This window comes from Pristis pectinata, chromosome 17 (genome assembly GCF_009764475.1).
Source record: "Pristis pectinata isolate sPriPec2 chromosome 17, sPriPec2.1.pri, whole genome shotgun sequence".
Lineage (NCBI taxonomy): Eukaryota > Metazoa > Chordata > Chondrichthyes > Rhinopristiformes > Pristidae > Pristis > Pristis pectinata.
In genome coordinates, this window is record NC_067421.1 from 15,547,134 (window position 1) to 15,568,977 (window position 21,844).

At 41.4% G+C, this 21,844-nt stretch overlaps 1 protein-coding gene across 1 annotated transcript; it reads right to left on the bottom strand.

Moving 5' to 3' along the window:
* Positions 1-15,014: 15,014 nt before the first annotated feature.
* Positions 15,015-21,844, bottom strand: hspb8 (heat shock protein b8). Its single transcript, XM_052032298.1, has 3 exons — positions 21,375-21,844; positions 20,571-20,634; positions 15,015-15,301 (listed from the first exon to the last, which is right to left on the bottom strand). Exons 1-3 carry the CDS (start codon positions 21,769-21,771, stop codon positions 15,130-15,132), a joined length of 633 nt encoding a protein of 210 aa, XP_051888258.1. The 5' UTR covers positions 21,772-21,844; the 3' UTR covers positions 15,015-15,129.

A 21,844-nucleotide genomic window follows, 5' to 3' on the forward strand; every position in this document is an offset into this window, starting at 1 on the left:
GTTGTGGAAGTGGATCGGCCACAGTAAGGTGTGGGCTGAGGAGATCTTCCAGTGCTCCCCATCGGGAGTCAATGGACATGAGGAGAATATGCAGGCTACTGCGGAACCCTATGCGTAAAAGGGCCTCAGCTTGGGATCTGTGGCTGTGGCCTGTAGAGGGTCCGGTTCTGCCAATAGTCCAGCAGAAGGCTTTGGATGTTCAAGTCACACTCTCTTATTTATTACAACACAGAAAGAGGACCTTCAGCCCATCGAATCCATGCCAGCTCCAAGCTGAGCAATCCCATTAGTCCAATTCCTCCTTGTCTTATTTCCCTGCAACCCCACAACCAAACCTCTATCACATGTCCACCAATTCCCCCGTTATTGGGATTCTTTTGCCACTTACCTTCACTGGGGGCAATTTACAGTAACGTTAACCTATTGTGTGTTCCACATGTGGGAGAAAACTGGAGCACCTGGTGGAAATGCACACAGTCACAGGGAGAACATGCAAACTCCACATGGGCAGCACCCAAGGTCAGAATCGAACCTGCGTCACTGGAGCTGTGATGCAGCAGCACTGACTTTTACGCCACCATGCCACCACAAAACATTCTCCTTTGGGATCACCGGGGAAGGTCATTTGGTCAAAAAGAAGACAAACTTTAATTTACATTAATGGAAACAGAAGTGGCCTAACCTCTAGTCAAATAGTTCAGCTATCAGCCTCTATAAATTACAAATGGACATGTCTGAGGCTGGTTGATTCTGCCTGACTGTAAGGACATTCTCTACAGCTGTTTATCTCAAAAGCCACAGTATGTTTTTGCCTTGGTCTGGAAATAGCTGTCTTGTTGGTGAATGTTGTACTTTTCCGTGAGATCTTCACTGTTCATCTGTTTATTAAGCACATCCTGAGAGAGTTATCAGCCACCTGTTTCGGAAACTATTCAGTCCTTTGGGAGATCAGAATGTGAGAGGTCTGAGGCAGTGGATCACAGAGCGAATAGATAAAAACACTAACTTCCTGGAGATGAGTGACCCAGTTTGTGAAAGTTGGCACAACACCAGTGGAGTTGGGCATGTGCCAGGCCCATCTTGTGCCTTACTGAAACTTACTTTCTGTGCCCTTGGAATGAAATTGATGGCTCACAAATGGTGAAGCCAGTAGAGTCACTGCCAAACAAAGACCTGCATTCAATCCTGCCTCACAGCTCCAGCAATGCAGGTTCGATTCTGACCTTACTCTGGATGCCGTCTGCTGGAAAACAAGTGCTGGAGTTGCAAAGCATGATTCATCTGGATTAGGGTTAGGGATCCCAAGAAATTTGTGCTTCCACCTTTCATCGTCATTACAACATTCGTCCAAACCCAATCACTGCTCTGTGAGTAACTGATTAGAGGGTATCCATTTAGAACAGAGATGAGGAGAAATTTCTTTAGCCAGAGGGTCGTGGATTTATGGAATTCATTGCCAAATACAGCTGTGGAGGCCCGATCATTGGGGGTATTTAAGGAAGAGATTGATAGGTATCTAATTAGTCAGGGTATCAAGGGATATGGGGAAAAGGCCAGGAATTGGGGCTAGATGGGAGAATAATTTAGCTCATGGTGAAGTGGCAGAGCAGACTCGATGGGCCAAATAGCCTACTTCTGCTCCTTTGTCTTGTGATCTTGTGATCTTGTGATCTTGTAATGCCAGTTGACGCTGGCAGGCACAGATTGCAACCACAGCTGTGCCTCTTAAAGGTTGGTGCTCATTGCCGGTGGAGGCAATCTTGAAGGATTAGGTTTGAGCTGGAAACCATGGAGGGCCATGGAAGAGAGTGTACACCCTGATTTCAGGCACAGCTCAAAGAGAGTGTACACCTTGTAGATGAGGGGGAGGGAAGGAGCTAGTTCCTCCTCATACAGCCTTCCTGGTCAATAATAAGGTGGCTGTGGGATGAAGTTGCAGCCATGGTCCGTGCCAGGAATGAAGAACTCCGGACATGGATACAGGACCATAAAAATATCTAATCACCTCCCATTCTTGGTTAAGGTCAGTGAAGACATCTTCAAACATCCTCTCTCAATAACCGTTCCATAAGCTTTACACCATGATCAATGCAGTACACAGCACTCAAGAATTTCTATCATCTATGACATCTACTGAACATTCACCTACCCCACCATCCCATACACATCCCATACTCCTGGCATCAAATAGGCACCTCATTCACTCCCATCAGTTCAATCAACGAAGACACGTCCCACAAACATATACCACACAAATAACCTACTCCCCTCATTCTTGCAAGAGAAGATAACAAAAAAACATTATTCCTTCTCCAAAAGCAGTTAAACAACAGTGGGCTCCTGTTTACAATGTCCTGTCAGGGCAATTCTTCAATTCTTGACATTTCTTCAAGACTTTTCAAAACACACAAGGGGTAAAAATGAAAAGGACGGAATCTCATGGAAGTTATTAGTCACATAAATATGTAACCTAGGCGCAAGGTGTTATAGAATATGGAACTAAAGCAAAGGACAAAGTATGGACAATGCAAGATCTATTTAAATAGCTCTGCAGGGCACATTGTCAGTTACTTCTCCTGTGTTCACAGATACCTTACACCTTGCCTCATATCAATGAGTATAACAAGCTTAGTTGTAACTGAAATATCTGTTCAAATTTAGCAAGCAACTTCTTAAAAAAGGACAACTTAAATCCAACACTAAACTTACTGTATTCCCTTCCTTTTCCTTCTCCTTCCAAGGCTGTGGACCAAGGGCTGGGAGGAGGAATTAATCAGATGAGTTACCTTCCTGCTGGTCTCTTTCTATGCCGTGGGTTTCTATAAGGACACCAGTGGAGGTATGAGTGTGTATGTGTGTAGGGAGGGGGTGGGGTTAGAGATTAGCAGAGAGAGGACGTCGCAACTTTGATTACATGAGTGATAACTAGTTGACAGCCCGTTTTAGAGCTCGGCTGAATTTCATTATCATTGAAATAAATAGAACTAAAGTTTGGGAAAGATGTAATATGAAAACCCCCCACAATAATATCTGTTTTATGCTATTGAATAAAATCTAAATGACCCTGCATACAATTTGAAGATAACAGGATTGGAGAAAACATTTATGGCTTTGCCATATTTAAGTCTCATTCCTTGACAATGATGATCCACACAGTCCAGGGGTATTTTTAATTGATGAAACATCCAGGCTTAAAAACATGTACTAAAAATAACATGTAATGGAGAGCAGATAACTTTATCATGTTAACCATGACTTTGCAATTTGATCTCTGTGGCACTGGAGCAGTCAACAAACAAGAAAGGCATCCTAGAGATTTAAACTGAAGCAAGGTTCATATAATATGGTTTTACTGAGCAATATTCTGTGATCTGAAGCCAGCATTGTGATTAAAGGTAGCTACACAGTATTCGGAACATTTACCTTCAACTGAGATCGATACTGGATGAACACTGCCCAGTGAGGTATGAGACTGTAGCCCATTGTTCATGCTTTTGGAACCATGGGTTAGATCTACCACATTTCCAGCTCGATGGCAGGCAAGAACTTAGGCAGTAACTGAGAATCAAAAAACCACAGATGCTAGAAATCTGAACTAAAATCAGAAAATTGTTGAAAACACTCAGCAGGCCAGGCAGCATCTGTGGAAAGAGAAACAGAGTTAATGTTTCAGGTCAAAGACCCTTCATCAGAACTGGGAGACTGGACGAATGGTGATGAAGGATCTTTGACCTGGAACATTAATTCTGTTTCTCTTTCCACAGATGTTGCCTGACCTGCTGAGTGTTTCCAATTTTTTTTTGTTTTTACTGTAAGCACTTAGGCAGCATTGCAAAAGTTCATCTAAAATCTAGCTGGTTTATTATCTGCTGATTCACTGACTGTCTTCAAAGATTTTATAATGACATCAAATCCATTTAATTGATTTTAAATCAATACACTTAGCTCAACAGAAGTAATTGAAACTAAAATAAGGAACTGTGTGCAGAAGGTATGAAGAGATGTACCAAGACAAAAACTCCCTGAGTGTCTATTCCTGCAATAATGCAAGATCTGTCAAAGCATTGGTGTGTTGAATTGGTAAGGTCAGGGAGGCCAAACTCCTCAGGAATGGCCACAGGGATTACAATGTATGATGCTCCCATTGACCATCATGTGGACAGAATGCCAACTTAGTGCTGCCGCCTCTCATAATGGTTTTACTGCACAGCCAAGGAGCTTGGTGACCAGACCCAAATCAGATGGGACCCAACTACAGGGGTCAAGTTCAGGTCTGGTTAGGAGTATACCTTGCCAAAACATTCTTGCTGAGTCACGTCAAGGGGTGTCGTGTCGGTACTGGCTCAGTATGTTATCCTGGTCAGAATAATTAGCTTAGTGTCACTGCATTAGGTAGGCAGCACAGCAAGTAATTTTTACCCACGTTTCTGCAACTGCCTTGGGGTTGATTTAGAGATAGAAAAAGTTGCAAGCGCTCAGACTTGGGCTGGCTTCTGTTGAGTTTGGGTTCGGTTTTAATTTCATATTCTAGCAGACCTTGACACTGGCACTGCTAACAGTTATATTGTTTGGCCAGATGCATCAGCAGGAGAACAACAAAGTAAATGCCTGGCTCCAGTTGCACAAGCCTGCGGTGTTCAATGTTAGTCTGCACCTCTTAAAGAGTTGGTATATAGTGGCTGGCGCAGTTGTCAACAGGTATGGGTGAGAGTGGGTCTGACCTTGGAAATAGGGAAGTATTGGACTGGAGGTTTTGTGGAGCAGGTGGGAGATGAGAGAGTTAGCCTGTATTTGTGGGATACCAGGAGGCTTTCCAGGCATCTGCTCAGTGAGCAGTGGGAGTGAAAGGTTCCAGAGGTCAGTGGTAGGATCTTGGTCGCAATGCCTCAAGTTCAATGTCCTCCCAAAAATGGCAAAGGTTGACAAATTCTTTTTCAAAAGCAGATGAATTAAAGAGGTATTCGCCATACAAGTAATATCCCAGGAATAACTATAAGTCAGGAATTGGAGGGGAGGCAGATACTCGGGAAAATTACCATCACCAGGGAAGCAGTACTGGGCAAATTGTTGGAAGTGTGGACTGATAAGTCTCTTGGTCCTGCCAGACTTCATCCTGGGATCTTAAAGTAAATGGCTAGTGAGGTAGTTAATGCACTGGTTCTAATTTTACAAAATTCCCCAGATTTGGAATAAGTTCCATTAGATCCAAAAAAAACAAATGTATCTCCTTCATCTGAAAAGTAAAGGAGACATAAAGCAGGAAACTACAGGCCAATTAGCTTAATGCTTCATTGGAAAAATGTTGAAAGGTATCATTAAAAACACTGTAGCTTGACACTTAGAAAAATTCAAGGTAACCACGCAATGTCAACATGGTTTTGTGAAAGGGAATCATTTTGAATAATTTATTGGAATTCTTTGAAGAATTAACATGAGCTGCAGATAAAGGGAACTGGTGATGTACTGAAGGCATTTCCAGAAGGCATTTAATAGGGTGGCATATTAAAGGCTATTATGGAATGTGAGATCTCAAAGTTATAGGAAGTAACATTCTGGCATCGATGGAAGATTGGCTGGCCCTCAGGAAAGCAAGATAAGGATAAATGGGTCATTTTCTGGTTGGCAAGATGTAACGGCAGGTGTAGCACAAAGACCTTTGCTGGAGTCGCAGAATATTACAGCTTATAAAAATAACTTGGATGAAGGCATGAAAGGTATGGTTTCTAAATTTGATGAGATAAGTAAGAAAGAAGTTGTGAAGAGGATGTAAAGGGGCTTTGAAGGAATGCAAATAGGTTACGTGAGTCGGCAAAGACCTGGCAAATTGAGTATGACATGAGGAAATGTGAGATTCTACATTTTGGCAAGAAAAATAAGCAAGAAACATTATTAACTAATCGGTGAGAGGTTGTGGAGCAGTGAGACAGACAAAGAATTGAATGTCTTAGTGCATGATTCACAAAAGGTTAACATACATCAAGTCATTAGGAAAGTTTACAGAATTTTATTATTTATTGCAAAAGGAATTAAATACAAAAGTAGAAGGTTATGCTTCAGTTATGAGGGACATTGGGGGGACTACTCTGGAGGACTGTATACAGCATTGACTGGTCTCCTTATTTAAGGCAGGATGTATAAGTGCTGGAATCAAGTCAGAGAAAGATTATGGGACTGATACCTGGAATGGGCCAGGTTATTTTATGAGGAAAAGTTGGACAGACCAGACTTTTATCCACTGAAGTATAGTAGTGTGAGAGGGGACTTGTTGGAACATAAGATCCTGAGGGATCACAACAGGGTGAATGTGGAGATGTTGTTTTCTTTAGTGGGAGAATCAAGAGGTAATAATCACTGTTTAAAGTAAGGGATTAGACAGAGAAAAGGTGACATATTTTCTCTCAGAGGTTTGTGAGTCATTGAAACTCTCTTCCTCAAACAACAGAGAAAATAGAGTCTTTGAATATATTTAAAACAGAGGTAGATCTGTTCTTGATAAGCAATAGGATGAAAGGTTACCACGGGCAATTGGGAACGTGCAATTATTATAAGATTAATCACGATCACGATAAATGACAGCAAGTTAGAGGGCTCCAGAGTCCTCCTCCTGCTCCTGGTTCATACGTTTGAAGGTTTGTTTCCTTTTCAGAACACCACTGATCTCAGACTCTGCTCATCGCACCCCACCCCCAGTGTTTATTGACCCATATCCACATCAGTCACAATTCATGCCGAATATTCAAATATTCCAGTGCACCCCCATACTCACATCCCGCAGCTTCCACACATTGACAGCTGTTCATTCACGACAGCTGAATCACCCAAATAGATTGCACAACACTCACTCATACGCTTCCTTCTTTCTTGAAGGTCAAAGTGGTGCATAACTGGATACGGCAGGAGCTAATCAGAGGCGGAACTGGCGTGCCCACATTATTCTTGCAGGATTTAAAAGATTAGATAGTAGCAGGATCTGTATGTGGTGAGACCCCAGGTATGAGTGGCCTGCTGACTAAGCAGGAGGCAAAGCCACACAGGTCCTAGTTTCTTGAAGGGCAAGGTCACACAGGAGTTCCGCTGCAGAGAACTCTGATGAGCACCTCAATGATGCATGCTGCAGAGAAAGATTGATCAGTGTGCACAATGAGACGCCTGATGAATCAGGAAGTCTGCCAGAAAGCTTGCGCTTGATACCAAGGAGCGTGAGGAAGCTGCCAGCTTTTGGTTTCCTGTGTTCACTCAATATAGTTGGAATAGTAGATCATGACAGATTTAAGGTATCACAGCTGTGGGCAGGATGCTTGGCATTGTCTTCAGTGATGCTCTACCTTTGGTGACTCACAAGCTAAATGTTGAGCTGTTTAGAATTGGACTCAAAAGTAGAATTGCCATGTGCTGTTGGCAAAGCAATGTACACGGATTCATTAGCACATATACCACAGAGAAGTCTGCAATCCTGGCAAGACCATGGTCTCTTTCCACCTGATGACAACTGGCAAGAGAAAGTGACATTTAGTCTTTGAATAGAATCTCAGTGACCTCCCTTACATAACAAACACTGATATATCACAGATAACTCCAGTTCCAGCAAGGAAGGGGTCCAGAACAAAATGGAGAATCAAAGGACTGCAGATGCTGGAATCTGGATGAAAAACACTATGATGCTGGAGGAACTCAGCAGGCCGGGCAGCATTCGTGGAGAAAAGCAGGCGGTCAACGTTTCGGGCCAGGACACTACTTCAGGTCCTCCAGCATCATTGTGTTTTTTGCCCAGAAAGAAATGTTCATTGCCACAGTTGACTTGCCAACCATTGACAATGTTATCCATGCCCTACTTTGAGGTTGCATTTGTAGCTGAAACTGGTGGCAGTTTTCAATGAGGATATTCTTATTGAAATGTAAATATCTCACACATTGTTCCCCACTGAAATTCTGGAAGGACAATTGCTCTTTGAACACCCTGGCAGCTAATATTTCCTCCTAAGGACCCTTCTGCTCCCCTTCCTCCTTCCTCTCCAGCAAGTTATTCTACCCTTAGTGCAAATAACCAGTGATACTGTATTTTGAAAGTGATACCTCCCAATGAACCCCATTCACGCATAACTAGTTATGTTTCAGCCTTGAATTCAGCAATCTTTCAGAGCCTACTTCTGTAGATTTTGCAACATGAAGTATAAAGTAGAATTACAGCAATAGATCCATCAATAGCCAAATTATGAGTGGTTGGACCATGCCTCTAAACTGCACTGATGGGACGTTCTTCCTGTAGCTAAATATGTGTTCTGCTCTACCAGGTTAAGCATGTTATATTAATTGCATGTTAAGATCTAAAATGCTTGACCTGTACACTTGGGGTGGGCGTTCACTACATAGATGCTAAAGCCCTCATCATTATTGTGGTTATACAGTCATAGAGACATACAGCATGGAAACAGGCCCTTCGGCCCAACTGGTCCATGCTGACCAAGATTCCCATCTAAGCTAATCCCATTTGCAAACATTTGGCCCATATCCTTCTAAACATTGCCTATCCATGTACCTGTCCAAGTGCCTTTTAAAGGTTGTTAATGTACCTGCCTCAACCACTTCCTCTGGCAGCTCACTCCATTAACTGACCAGCCTCTGGACGAAAAACTTGCCCCTTGGGTTCCTATTAAATCTCTCCCCTCTCACCCTAAACATATGTCCTCTTGTTCTTGATTCCCCATCCCTGAGAAAAAGACTGTGCGCATTCACCCTATCTTTGTCCCTCATGATTTTATACACCTCTATACGATCACCCTTCATTTCTCCCTCGCTCCAATGAATAAGGTCCCAACCTGCTCAACCTCTCTCCATAACTCAGTCCCTCAAGTCCCAGCAACATCCTTGTAAATCTCCTCTGCACTCTTTCCAGTTTAATGGCATCTTCCCTATAGCAGGGTGACCAAAACTGAACACAATATTTCAAATGCCTCACTCACATCTTGTACAACTGCAACATACCATCCCAACTTCTATACTCATTGTCCTGACTGGTGAAGACCAACTTGCCAAAAGCCTTCTTCAGCACCCTATCTACCTGTGACGTCACTCCCAGGGAGCCATGTACTTGTACTCCGAGATCCCTCTGTTCTACAACACTCCCCAAGGTCCTACCGCTCACTGCAAAAGTCCTACCCTGATTTGTCTTCCCAAAGTGCAACACCTCACACTTATCTGAATTAAACTCCATTTGCTATTCCTCAACCACTCACCCAGCGAATCAAGATCCCTCTGTAATTCCTGATAACCATCTTCACTGTCTACAACACCACCTATTTTAGTGTCATTTTCAAACTTACTAACCATGCCTTGTACATTCTCATCCAAATCATTGATATAGATGACAAATAACAATGGGCCTAGCACTGACCCCTGGCGAACACCACTCATCAGGGGCCTCCAGTCCGAAAAACAACCTTCTACCATCACCCTCTGCTTTTTACCATCAATCTAATTGCGTATCCAATCAGCTAGCTCTCCCTGGTTCCCATGTGATCTAACTTTCCACAGCAGCTTGCCATGCGGAACCTTATTCAAGGCCTTACTGAAGTCCATATAGTCCATATCTACTATCCTGCCCTTATTGACCTTCTTGGTTACTTCTTCAAAAAGTTCAATCAAATTCATGGGACATGATCTCCCACAGACCAAGCTGTGCTGACTATCATTAATTAACCCCTGTCTTTACAAATGCATGTATATCTTATCCCTCAGAATCCCCTTGTAGGTGTGTTTCACTCCATAAATGGGCACATATGGTTGCAGATATCATTTTGATTCTCTAAAATAACTTGTGGCACCTCAGAAAGCATGCTTTAGTGAGCCCAATCTCAAATCTAGTGTCCATGTCTGTAGCTTAGGATCAATAGGTGATGGGTGCTGAATTTGCCATGACATGTTCATCCATTGATCATATTAGAAGTTGTGTCAGGATGGTTGTATCACAGGGTTATACATTATAGTACATATCACAATGCATCACCTCATCATTTTTCTGGACACTGTTTCAAATCAACCTATCAAACAATTAAATCTGAGAATCAAATACTAGTCACATACAGAGTTGGCTGTTGCTATTGGCTCTGTATCAAAACAATCAAATTCCAGCAAAAAGTTTACAGGCTCAGGGCTGGTGCCTCAGAATCACAGTAGCTTCCTTCTTCCCAGTGCCTAAATATATATAGCATTTGAGTTCTGTCTCCGGTGATGATTGGAGTAAGACCTTTGAATAGAGTCAATAATTTGCAGCAAATTGCAAGTATTCTGAATTTCCAAGCATCTCTGCCTCTCCCTCTCGGCAAAATCAATAGTTACCAATTACAAGCTTCCATAGTACAATTACACCCACTCCAAAAGGCCATCATAAATACAATAGATGCTCAAATTATGATGCAAGATATTGTTCCAGAATTTCTTGGCAGCAGTGAATCCCTCGCACTCCTTGCTTGCCTGTGCATCAAGTCTGGATGAATGGATCTTCAAGTGATAAATGAATCAACCCCACCTTGTTCATACTTTCTAACTGCAGCTTCTGGGTATAAAATAGCACCTTGACGACTGGACCTGATAACGCCCCACCCAAAAAAAATGGTGAGCCATGCCTCTGTGCATTCAAAAGCCTTCAAAGGTTCATCACAATATTAGTACACTAAAGACTCTTTAAAACAACTAAATTCATTGGATTCAATTAACACAAAGAATGCACATTACTCCATTGGATGGAAAGAGTGAGAAACATGAAACCTCTGGAAAGAGCTACTACTCTTCCATTGGATTCCAGCATTGGAATCCAGGCAGGAAACCGCGGACAGGCACCTTACAGAAAGTCCACACACTTGCACAGTAGTCCTGAGCTTTGTGATGCACAAGGAAATACCGACAATTCTGCAGTGGCACTGCCAGTGCTATTTCAGGAGAATCCAGCCCGCTATCATTTGATTCCTAAACTTGTTAATGATCAATTCTGTTGTCTGTCATTTCAGTGGAAACTATGCCAGGAAGCTATTAAATAAATTTCATTGGGAAGTTTAATTAAGAACCACCGGTACACTCCCTATCTCTCAGTTTACTTTCAAGGTTATATCATAAAGATGCCAAACATATAAATAATGCTGGGTAGACTTAGCAGTCAAAGCAATTTTAGAGTCATAGAGTCATACAGCACAGAAACGGGCCCTTTGGCCCACCATGTCTATGCTGACCATCAAATACCTATCTACACTATTCCATTTACCAGAACCTCTTTCATAGCCAACCATGCCTTGGCGATTCAAGTGCTCATACAGATGCCTCATGAATCTTGCAAGAGAACCTGCCTCCATTACCCAGATGGGTAAAGGTAACTGTTGCCTGAAACCCTGATGGTACCAAAGATAGACTTGGTCCTCTTGTGTAGTTCAAGCCTGATTAAAATCAGGCAGGCATCCCAGGTAGAAATTGTGCTGCAGTATAGTTTCCTGACTCAGGGTATTAGGTAAACTTGTTGCCTACAGGGCAGGAAAAGGTAGGTTCCTGGGTTTCCAGTGTGTGAAGATGGGGGTCTGGGAGAGATAGAGTGGTACATTCTTAGGAGTTGGGAGGAGAATTTTGCTTTATATTAAATCGTAACATAGAGGGTTGATAAATTTAATGCATATTTCTCAAGCTAATATGATTTATTAGGATCAGGGCATAACTGCCAGCTTTTATTTCCCATCCCTAATTGCTCCTTGGGAAGATGGTATGGCTTGCTGGGCCATTTTTAAGAGTCAACAGCATGGAACCAAATATAGACCAGACTGGGTAAGGATGGCGGATTCCCTCCCTTAAAGGTCATCAATGACAATTCAGCAGTGATTGTGGCTTTATTTCGCTTAATTGTTGTCTATTCAAGATTATTAACCAAATTTCACAACTACCATGGTGGGATTTGAATTCAGGTCTCTGGCTTGGTAGGCCAGGCCTCTGGATAACTGGTCCGGTACCTTAACCACTGCACCACCACTTTATCCATTAATGTGTTTTAAATGATACAGACAGCTATTTATAATGATATAGAATCAAAACAAAATGAAACCTCATAAGAAATTCATAATACTATCTTAGATTGATTTTAAGTTAGTAAACGGACCTTGGTGTGTAGATGATGCTTCACTCCAAGAGTTTAAAACACCAGTAAAGTCAAGCACACAGATATGCTATCATTTCAATTGTGGTTTAGCCCTCTATTACTTCAGCTCTCCTGTTTTAATATTCATCTGCATTTTTAATATCTCTAGTGTTTTTATGTCTTTCTCCCTGCCTAAGAGATTATTCCAAAGATTTATCATCCTTTGATTTGATGAAGAATTCTGGATGATTACAACTTTACTTTTCATTAACTTAATCTCCTCAGGCCCTACTTTCCTGCCTTATTTTGAAGTAACATTCGGGAGTTGGTTTATCTATGTCACTTAACATTTTGAGTTCTTCATTGAAGTTTCTCCCTTAACTACGTTCTTTTATGGACAACAGAAATTAAACCCATTCAATTATGTCATTGCTTTATAATCCTGGCAGAAATCCATTCTTCCTTATTTAACAGTCCCTTGTCCTGATTTTGTTAAGCATTCAGCAATGTGCAGAATGTATTGTTGCACCGTCTGCCACTCTCCTCTGTTTACTGTAGGCTCAAAGTCTCCAGCTGTCTGTTTGACCTTTTGCACTGCACACAAAAAAAATCTGTTGCTGTAATTCTTTCTGAAGACAAAATCTAAATCATAAATCTGGGTCTTGAAATGCAGTATTTACTTCTTTTCCTTCATTGTTTTCAAGGGTAACAGCAGACTTGCATTATCTCACCAAAGTTGCTTCTTTTCTTTTATAACCTGGTATTATACTACTGCCAGATTTTCCACACAAGGTGGCATTATCTCCATCCAATCCAGTCCTTGTTCATTGCCTGACAGCATACATTTTCCCAACAGCAATCACTGGATAATAAACATATGGAAATCATCTACTCCAGGTGCTATTAAGTTCCATGTTTTCATCTAAGCTTTTCAGAGGTTCACTTCTTTAGTGTGACAAAAATGGATCAAAATCCTCCTGTACAATGCAGGAGTGAAAGAGTCAACATGTTCACTGTAACTAACCTTATCTGCTTTTTGGTAAGATCTTAATGCATAAGAGATTGCAAAATAGGTTCACACCTATACTAACATAGTGTTCTGAGAAATTAGTTATTAGTACATTACTGATATTAGCCTGTGTATTGTCAAAGCCTGTGTGTTGTACTCAATGACTAATACAAAGGCCAAGGGTTTACATACTGTGGAAGAAAAATTCAATAAGATTGTCATTTTTGAGTTTGCATCAGAAAATAATGATCGTGAAGTATCATTAGAAACCTACCATTTTACTAATGAATAGTCTAACTTGCCAATTATTTCAGTCTTGAACAACATTGTTAAACCTTAGTATCTTCAAGGCATTAAATGTTCATGAATATTGCTTTGCTTGTGCAAAAAACAAACTGCTGGAGGAACTCAGTGGGTCAGGCAGCATCTGGGGAGGAAATTGGACCGTGGACTTTTCAAGTGGAGACCCTGCATCTGCTAGTCCAGCAGTTTGTTTTTTCACTCCAGATTCCAGCAGCGGTGGTCTCTTGTGAATCCATTTTACTGCTCCATTGCTCTGCTGGTGTTGTTCACATCACAGCACTGACACAAAAAAGGACATTAGAATCTTTTGGAATATCGAAACGTAATTTGCTCCAAAAAACTCTCCTCTTTGATAGATCAACTTTATCTAAAACTTCGTTCAATGCTAACAACAATCACCCTCAATAGCCATAGTGATGTCTCTCCTCTACCTCATGAACAGTGTGCAGACTGCCTTGTCTCTGTCTGAGGAGCAGAGTTTACCAAGCTACAGAGGAATTGTATTGTGCTGTCAAAGTGTCAGCCTTCAGAAGTGTGGGAAGAGGAGGAGAGCTAAAATTGGCAATGAGCTGAGCAAAACCAAATACAGGAACATCTGGGGTTTAAAATATTAAAATCTCAGTGTCCTAGTAAATTCAATAAGTATCATAGAACACAGTACAGCACAGGAACAGGCCCTTTGGCCCACCATGTCTGTGCCAATCATGATGGCAATTTAAACTCACCCCATCTGTCTGCACATGGTCCATATCTCTCCACCCCCACCTGCTTACCTTGCCTGTACCATGGAAAGCTGGATTACCTTATCAAAATCACATTGCTTGCGAAAATGCTGCTTCTTAAACAGTGATGAAACTTTTTCAAAGCAATTCACTGGCTGTAAGGCATTCTGGGACAATGTGAGGCTATGAAAGGAGATATGTAACTGAAGGTGCTGCGTTCCTTAAACCCACCTCTTTGAGCAAGTCTTCCCTCACCCCCTATTACCTCCATCTTGATTCAAGGACCATTGCCATAGGATTATGCTTCTGAAAGGCTTTGAGTGGCTCCTAAAAGGCTCCATATAAAATTCCCAAACTCCAGAGGCACACTTTCTATAGACTGGTGTGACAATTTTCATATTACAAAATATGTGTCAAATACTGTATCAGTCTGGTACCGATTAATGTTGACGTTAGTTTTGTTCTCTTGTCCAGTGCTCACTGGGATCCAAACTGAAACTGTCCAAACTCATTTCATCGTAACTTTCCTGGCAGATAAGACTTCCACTCTACCAGTCTCCATTTAGAGTCCAGTAACCCTGCATCCCACCCAATGTATCAAATCCCCCTTTTTAATGCCATTAAGTGGAAAGAATTCTCAGAATTTTGTCACAGCAACAAAAACAAAAGCAAGGATTTTTTAAATCTAGATTTTATTCAAAATCAACAATTAAAGACTCTTTACAGAAAGATCGGTATTGAAACTGTCTCCCATTTCCAGCATATAAAATACATGCTATTGTGCAGGAAAACCAACAGTCAATATACAGTCTTCTCATATACAAAATAGACCAAAACAGATCAATATCTTCTGTAAGACTATCTAGAAGTATCAAAGTAAACAAACAATGATTTATATACAGTCTTTGTTGCCTCGTATAAAAGTAATAACCCTGTTTTCTTTGGCAGGTTTTATATTTGACAGGTAATTTCATAGTCGGTTAAGATTAAGAAACAGTCTGCTCTTGGCCTCTCAATCCATTTTCTTCTGCATCGATGCTCATGTTGTCATCCCCATAGTAATAACAAGGTGGTCTTGCAGGGGGGGCTTCAATGATTAAGACTCCTTCAGGAGACAAGGATGCAAAAACTGTGACAGGGTTGACTTCGATGGGCAACCTAGAGAAGCAGAGAAATAATATAACATTGAGCAAGGCTTTCACACCACACATTCCTGACCTAATTAAAAGTCAACGCTTTGGCATTTTATGCTTAATCCATTCAGAATATAATTTTGTTCCAGAGTCTTTGATTCAGGTGTAAAAGATCAAGACTGTTTTAGGCAGAATAAATGGAGAGAATCTATTCCCATTGATGAAGTTCAAGGACAATGGGGAAAGGGTTAAGGTTTTGGGCAATAAATATAAGGGAGACATGAAGAAATATTGTTATTTTATGATCTGCAACTTACTGCTTGCAGGGACAATGGGAAAAGAGTCAGTCAGGGTTTCCAACAAAGAATTGGCAAAGCCAAGGAAGCTTGGCTGTGTGGATTAGGAATTGGCTTGCATGTAGAAAGCAGAGGGTTGTGGTGGAAGGAGTGCCCTCGGATTGGAAGGCAGTGACTAGTGGTGTCCCGCAGGGATCGGTTCTGGGACCTCTACTTTTTGTGATATTTATAGATGACTTAGATGAGGGGGTGGAGGGCTGGGTTAGTAAGTTTGTGGACGACACTAAGATAGGCGGTGTTGTGGATAGTGTGGAGGGCTGTCGGAGCTTACAGAGGGATATTGATAGGATGCAGAGCTGGGCTGACAAGTGGCAGATGGAGTTCAATCCGGAGAAGTGTGAGGTGGTACACTTTGGAAGGACAAACTCCAGGGCAGAGTACAGGGTAAACGGCAAGGTACTTGGTAGTGTGGAGGAGCAGAGGGATCTGGGGGTTCATATTCACAGTTCGTTGAAAGTTGCCTCACAGGTGGAAAGAGCAGTTAAGAAGGCCAATGGGATGTTGGCTTTCATAAGTCGTGGGATTGAGTTTAAGAGCCGCGAGGTTATGATGCAGCTTTACAAAACTCTAGTTAGGCCACATTTAGAGTACTGTGTTCAGTTCTGGTCACCTCATTATAGGAAGGATGTGGAGGCATTGGAGAGGGTGCAGAGGAGATTTACCAGGATGCTGCCTGGATTGGAGGGTATTGAATATGAGGAGAGGCTTAAGGTGCTAGGGCTTTATTCACTGGAAAGGAGGAGGATGAGAGGAGACATGATAGAGGTATATAAAATATTGAGAGGAATAGATAGAGTAGACAGTCAGCGCCTCCTTCCCAGGGCACCAATACTCAAGACGAGAGGTCATGGCTTTAAGGTTATGGATGGGAGGTTCAGGGGAGATGTCAGAGGGAGGTTTTTCACCCAAAGAGTGGTTGGTGCATGGAATGCACTGCCTGGGGTGGTGGTGGAGGCAGATACATTGAACAGGTTGTTGGATAGGCATATGGAGGAACGTGAGATAGAGGGATATGCGGGAGGAAGGGGTTAGGTAGTGTGAGGGTGGTCTGATGGACGGCACGACACAGTGGGTCGAAGGGCCTGTTTTGTGCTGTATGGTTCTATGGTTCACTTGAGAGAGAATCATTTTCAGGGCTTTGGGAAAGAGCAGCAGAAAAAATGCTGATGAGAATGCATATTAGGTGTCGGTTTAGACTTGATGGGCTGAATGGCAATTTTGTGCTGTAATGATTCTAGTGTTTCAATTGCATTTTCAGCGACATCATGGAAAATTGTTTAAGCTTGCCCGAGAAATACCGGATTAAACTTAATTTTGTCCCAAGCATTCATATACCATTGGTAAAGTTAAAAAAATAGTAGATCTAATGATTTCATCAGGAGCAGCAGCCAACTGAGAGGGGACACTGTGTGATAAACTGCAATTGAATATGATGCTGACTGGTGTCTACTTCAAGCAACCAATCCCAGGTACTTATTAAGAAATTAAATTTGTCAGGAAAATCCAGCAGTGAAAGCATCCCTGTTGAATGGCCAGTGGCTTTTGAACTGCTGTCAGTTCTGGGGAAAAAGGCAAACTAACTTACCGACTGAGTAAGATGCCCCTTTAGTATAATTTAAAGCTCACCTGTTAAGTTCTCATAATACAGATAAAAAACTGCTAATGAAATCACAGAGGATGCTGAGGTGGCATTAGTTTCAGAATCACCCTTTGAATCACCTCTAATGTTTATTGAAATTATAATGACTAGTTGGTTATATGCTGGCCTACAGGTCAAAGGTTTGTAGGTTGAAACCCCACTCATAAAAATAGTGGCTAATAGACTAATGCAGAGTTGGGGTCTGGTACATTGTCAGAGTGCCCTGCCTTATGAAACTGTTATGAAACTGAGGCAAGTCAGATGGCTGTAAAAGATCCAATGGCATTACCTTGAATGGAGTCATACCCAACATCCTGCAGTATGTTTATCCATCAAACTTAACCAAAAGCTGACTAGCTAGCTGTAATCACTCAGTTTCACTTATCACTTTCATTGGATACTTCTGGTGAATGTTCAGTGTCACATTCCATCCCTTAGCACACGTCCCAATGCATTTTGCTTGCACAATACTGCAGCTTGTGGGTGCTTACTATATGCAAATTGATTACTATGTTACTTAATTTACAATGTGATTACCTTTCAAAAATATTTCATTAACTGTTAAACAATTTGGGGCATCCTGACAAGGATATGACAGGCTCTATATCAATGAAAGTTCTTTTAAAACTTGCATCCATATTGAAATCCATCTACCATTTTCTAGACTGTATGCTTAATCCTTCTGAATGCTTATAAATCAGGACTATGCTTGTCTGCTTGGTATCTCAATCAAATGTTATATTATTGTTAGGAGTATTCACCTCCATATTATTAATGAACAGTGTGGGTGCACGAGATTAGGAATAAACTGCTGAGGATCTCTATTTAATGTCACTTTCTCATCTGTGTTGACTAAATTCCCATTTATTTTGTGAACCCCAGTCCTGCTTAAACATGCTCAAATCTGAAATATATAAAAAAAATTCTGTGAAACAATACATTAAACAGAAGACTAACAATTAGGTCTGAGATAGGACTAGGTATGTTCAAAGCAAAAGTTTTTACATACAAGTATTTAAGGGAGACTTGGAAGTGTTTTGTTTCCAGAAAGCCTTGATGTTTGAATGTCGTACAGTAAAATGTTTTCATCTTCACACCAGTTTCGGTACAATCCGTTGATCCATTTTGATTAGAAGTCCAGTCACTAATACCCATGCTTGGAGGCAGCATACCTTTGGGTACAACTTACTGTACTACTTAGCTATTGAAATAGATGCTTTGAAATTGTACAGAGGTTCTCCTGGTCTTCTGTAACTTACTGAAGGGACTGGCAGACCAATAAAACTGCACAGACAGGGAGATTCCCTGGAAAATGTTATAGCTAGGGGAGACACAGAAAGTCAAATGGGATTGTCAAAAAAATGTACAAAGCAATTTTCCCACACCTTTTTCTTTGAGTTATGTGAGACAACAAGTATTGGGGTTGAGACATCAGGGGGAAGAAGGCAGTAGATGGTTCCAAGAGGTACCTGGTTGACACAAATGATCAGAAACTACAGTGATAAGGAGAAACTTATGTTACTGGGACAGTGACCATATGAGCAGAGATTACCAAGAAAACACTCATAGATGGTTTAATGGATTTACAGTCAAAGTGAAAAATAGTTTGAATCTTGTTTTGCTTTGAAGTATGCAGTATTGTTACCTAAATCTTGTTGATGCTCAGTTGCACCTAACATGGCTGTGAAGTCAATTTTATACATGGATCTCCTGACTTTCACATTACCCAAACATACATGGCTTGTCAATTTGACTTTTTTGTGATGACAGGGCATCTTTTATAAATGCTTTTCCAGAGATTAATAGGTTTACTATTCAGAAAGAAAAGGTTTAAAATGCTATCAATTATCTTGACAGCAGCCAATTATTTATATGCTGAATGTTTTATATTATATATTAAATCTCCTCTGGTAAAATAGAGTTTACAATGGGATGGCAGTTCATTAGTCAGCAATTTACAAAGAGAAAATCAACAATTTTTCTCAAGGGTCTATTACGTTAGTGAAGAAAAGTTGAACAAACCTTTCTGTTTTCTGGCAAGCAGAACTATGATTTAAAAATGGACTGTCACACCTTACTGCATTTCATGGGCGTGGGATCATCTGTACACACATGCTAATACATTGCTCATTTAAATTTGTTATTAATTATTTTAATTTATGGCCTGATGTGTGACATAAACACAACATATGGCAAATGCTAAGACATAATCTCTACTATATTTGTGTCAAAGCCAGTGTTAACAGACTACTGTGCTCAGCTATTAAATCAGTCCATTGTTAAGTAAAAGATCTTATCCCATATTTAATTGATTTTCATGGATCTTAGTCGCTCTCCACAAGATAATAAACACAAACATTCTACACCTCTGTTTTAATCCTCACAAATCCACAAAGTCACAGATTTTAAAAAGTGACACTTACTCATTTTGACTTTAAAAATTACCCAATTTTGGAGTAAGTATTTGCTCTGTTCATTATTTGCAGTAAAAAGAAAATAAACTTTGCTCATTGATCTAATCTTTAAGGTTTTGTAAACAGCTTTTGCTGTCGGAATTAAGTTCCAAAAAATTGGAGTATTTGATCCAATGTTATAAAATCGATTGTTCACTCTGCCAATTTTGAAGTTGTCCATCAATTTCAAAGAAGCGTTTTTGCATTATTGTCTACATATTCTTGGATTAGAACCTACAATAACAACATAATAGTTTTTGTTTGAGCATCCTCTAGTGATATTTTAACAAATCCATCAGTACATTTAAAATAAATTGATTTAAATGTTTCAATAAAAAGTACAGAGAAGTATTAGAGACAAGTTAACTCTTAGTTCATCTTAACTCTTACTGCTAATGTGGATAAAGTAAATATCAACAGTGTCAATGTTAAGAAGAGTTAAGGACCTAAAAGGGGCCTTAAGGGTTTATAGAAGCAGATGGATCTAGTAATATTTTGAAAGGACAATTGTAGATGCAGTGGGACCTGATGGTCTCTCCTGCCACACGACCTTCCAGTCTGAGCTTAGATTTTAACAAAGTAGAGACATTACTGTGCCCACACTATGTGATTTTCTTCAATGACAGTCCTGCTGATTCACTCACCAAATAAGGTAGGGAGACGCAGGCAGGGAATCTCAAGTTCATGAACACACTCTCTCTTTTCTGGCCAAGGCTCAATTTGGACCAAGAATGAAAACTTTAAAACTCAAAGGGTGCTGACACATAGACTGAACAAATAAATTCTTCCTTTAAATTTACACAAAGTTTTAACTCTTCCTGCTAATAAATTGTGGTTGCTACTTACTGGATTTTTTTGGTGAAGTTTTTGGAGACTATTCCTCCTTCTTCTTGCTTTTCTTCGTGTTTTCCTTAGAATGATGTAAAAGGGAGAAGTCAAGAAAGTGTATCAACTGCCATATGATCTCAACCCAGTCAAATTTATTCAATATCAGCACTTCCACTTTTACTACTTTGTTCCAGGATTGGGGCTATGTTCTCTGCTGTCATTTGGCCAATGTTTTATATGTTCCACCTTCACCAGGATGCCTCTTGGGGCCCTGCCCTGCCCCCTGAACCCCTGGACACTGGAACAGCATCTAGTTCACCCCACCCATATTTCAACATCGAACATTCTCAAATGCACAGCTCACCCCTCTAACATTACACCACACACCCTTCTGGGATCTTCCTTATGTGGCCTTCAATGGGGCTAGGTCCACGCCTATGAAAATGAGCAAGGATATTTTTTAAACTACTTTTGTCAAAAAAAAATCATGTTTAGATTTCCTCAAAGTCAACATACCCCAATGGAAAATACCCTCAAATAATCCAGTGTGTATTGACCAATCTTGCAAACAATTCTTACTTTGGCTGGCAGTGAACTTTCTAAAAAGCAGCAATCTCAACCAGTAATAACTTCTGCTATTAACAGTCAGCGAAGGAAGATACAACTTTAGAAGTACTCAGCAGGCTAGGAAGGGCATAGGGTGGAGAGGGGTGGCGCGTTAACCCGTCCGGGCACAGGTCAGCTTCAGTGCTGGAGCTGTCCACGAATGGTGGTCCTAGGAGAAAGGAATGGAGGGGTCTCCCCTCCCAACCCCCGACCTACCTGATATCTCCACGAAGCCGTCCTTGGTTTTGATGGTGAGCTCCTCGGGGGCGAAACTTTGCACGTTAACACACACCTTCCAGGGCTCCCCGGGGCTGAGACTGGGCGGACTCCTGGTCTCGGGATATCCCATGTAGCGAGCCGTGTACTGAGGCGGCGACGGGCTGCAAGTGGATGGGGCTTCGCGGGCCGTCCCGTTAAAGGACGACCTCAGGGGTCCGGGCCAGGTTGAGGTGAGCCTGGGGCGAGCCCAGTCGGGCCAACCGGCCGTGAAGTGGTCGGGGAAAGCCGACATGCCGAACTCCTCGTCCAGGAACCGAGGTTCTCGGAAGGGGTCCCTGCTGGTTCTGTGCCTGCCCGGTATCTGGCAGGAGAACGGGACCTGACCTTCAGCCATGCCTCGATACTCTTAACGTGCTCTTCTCAGCTCTGCGCCCCGGGCTTTATACTTGGCTGGGAGGCGAGCACGC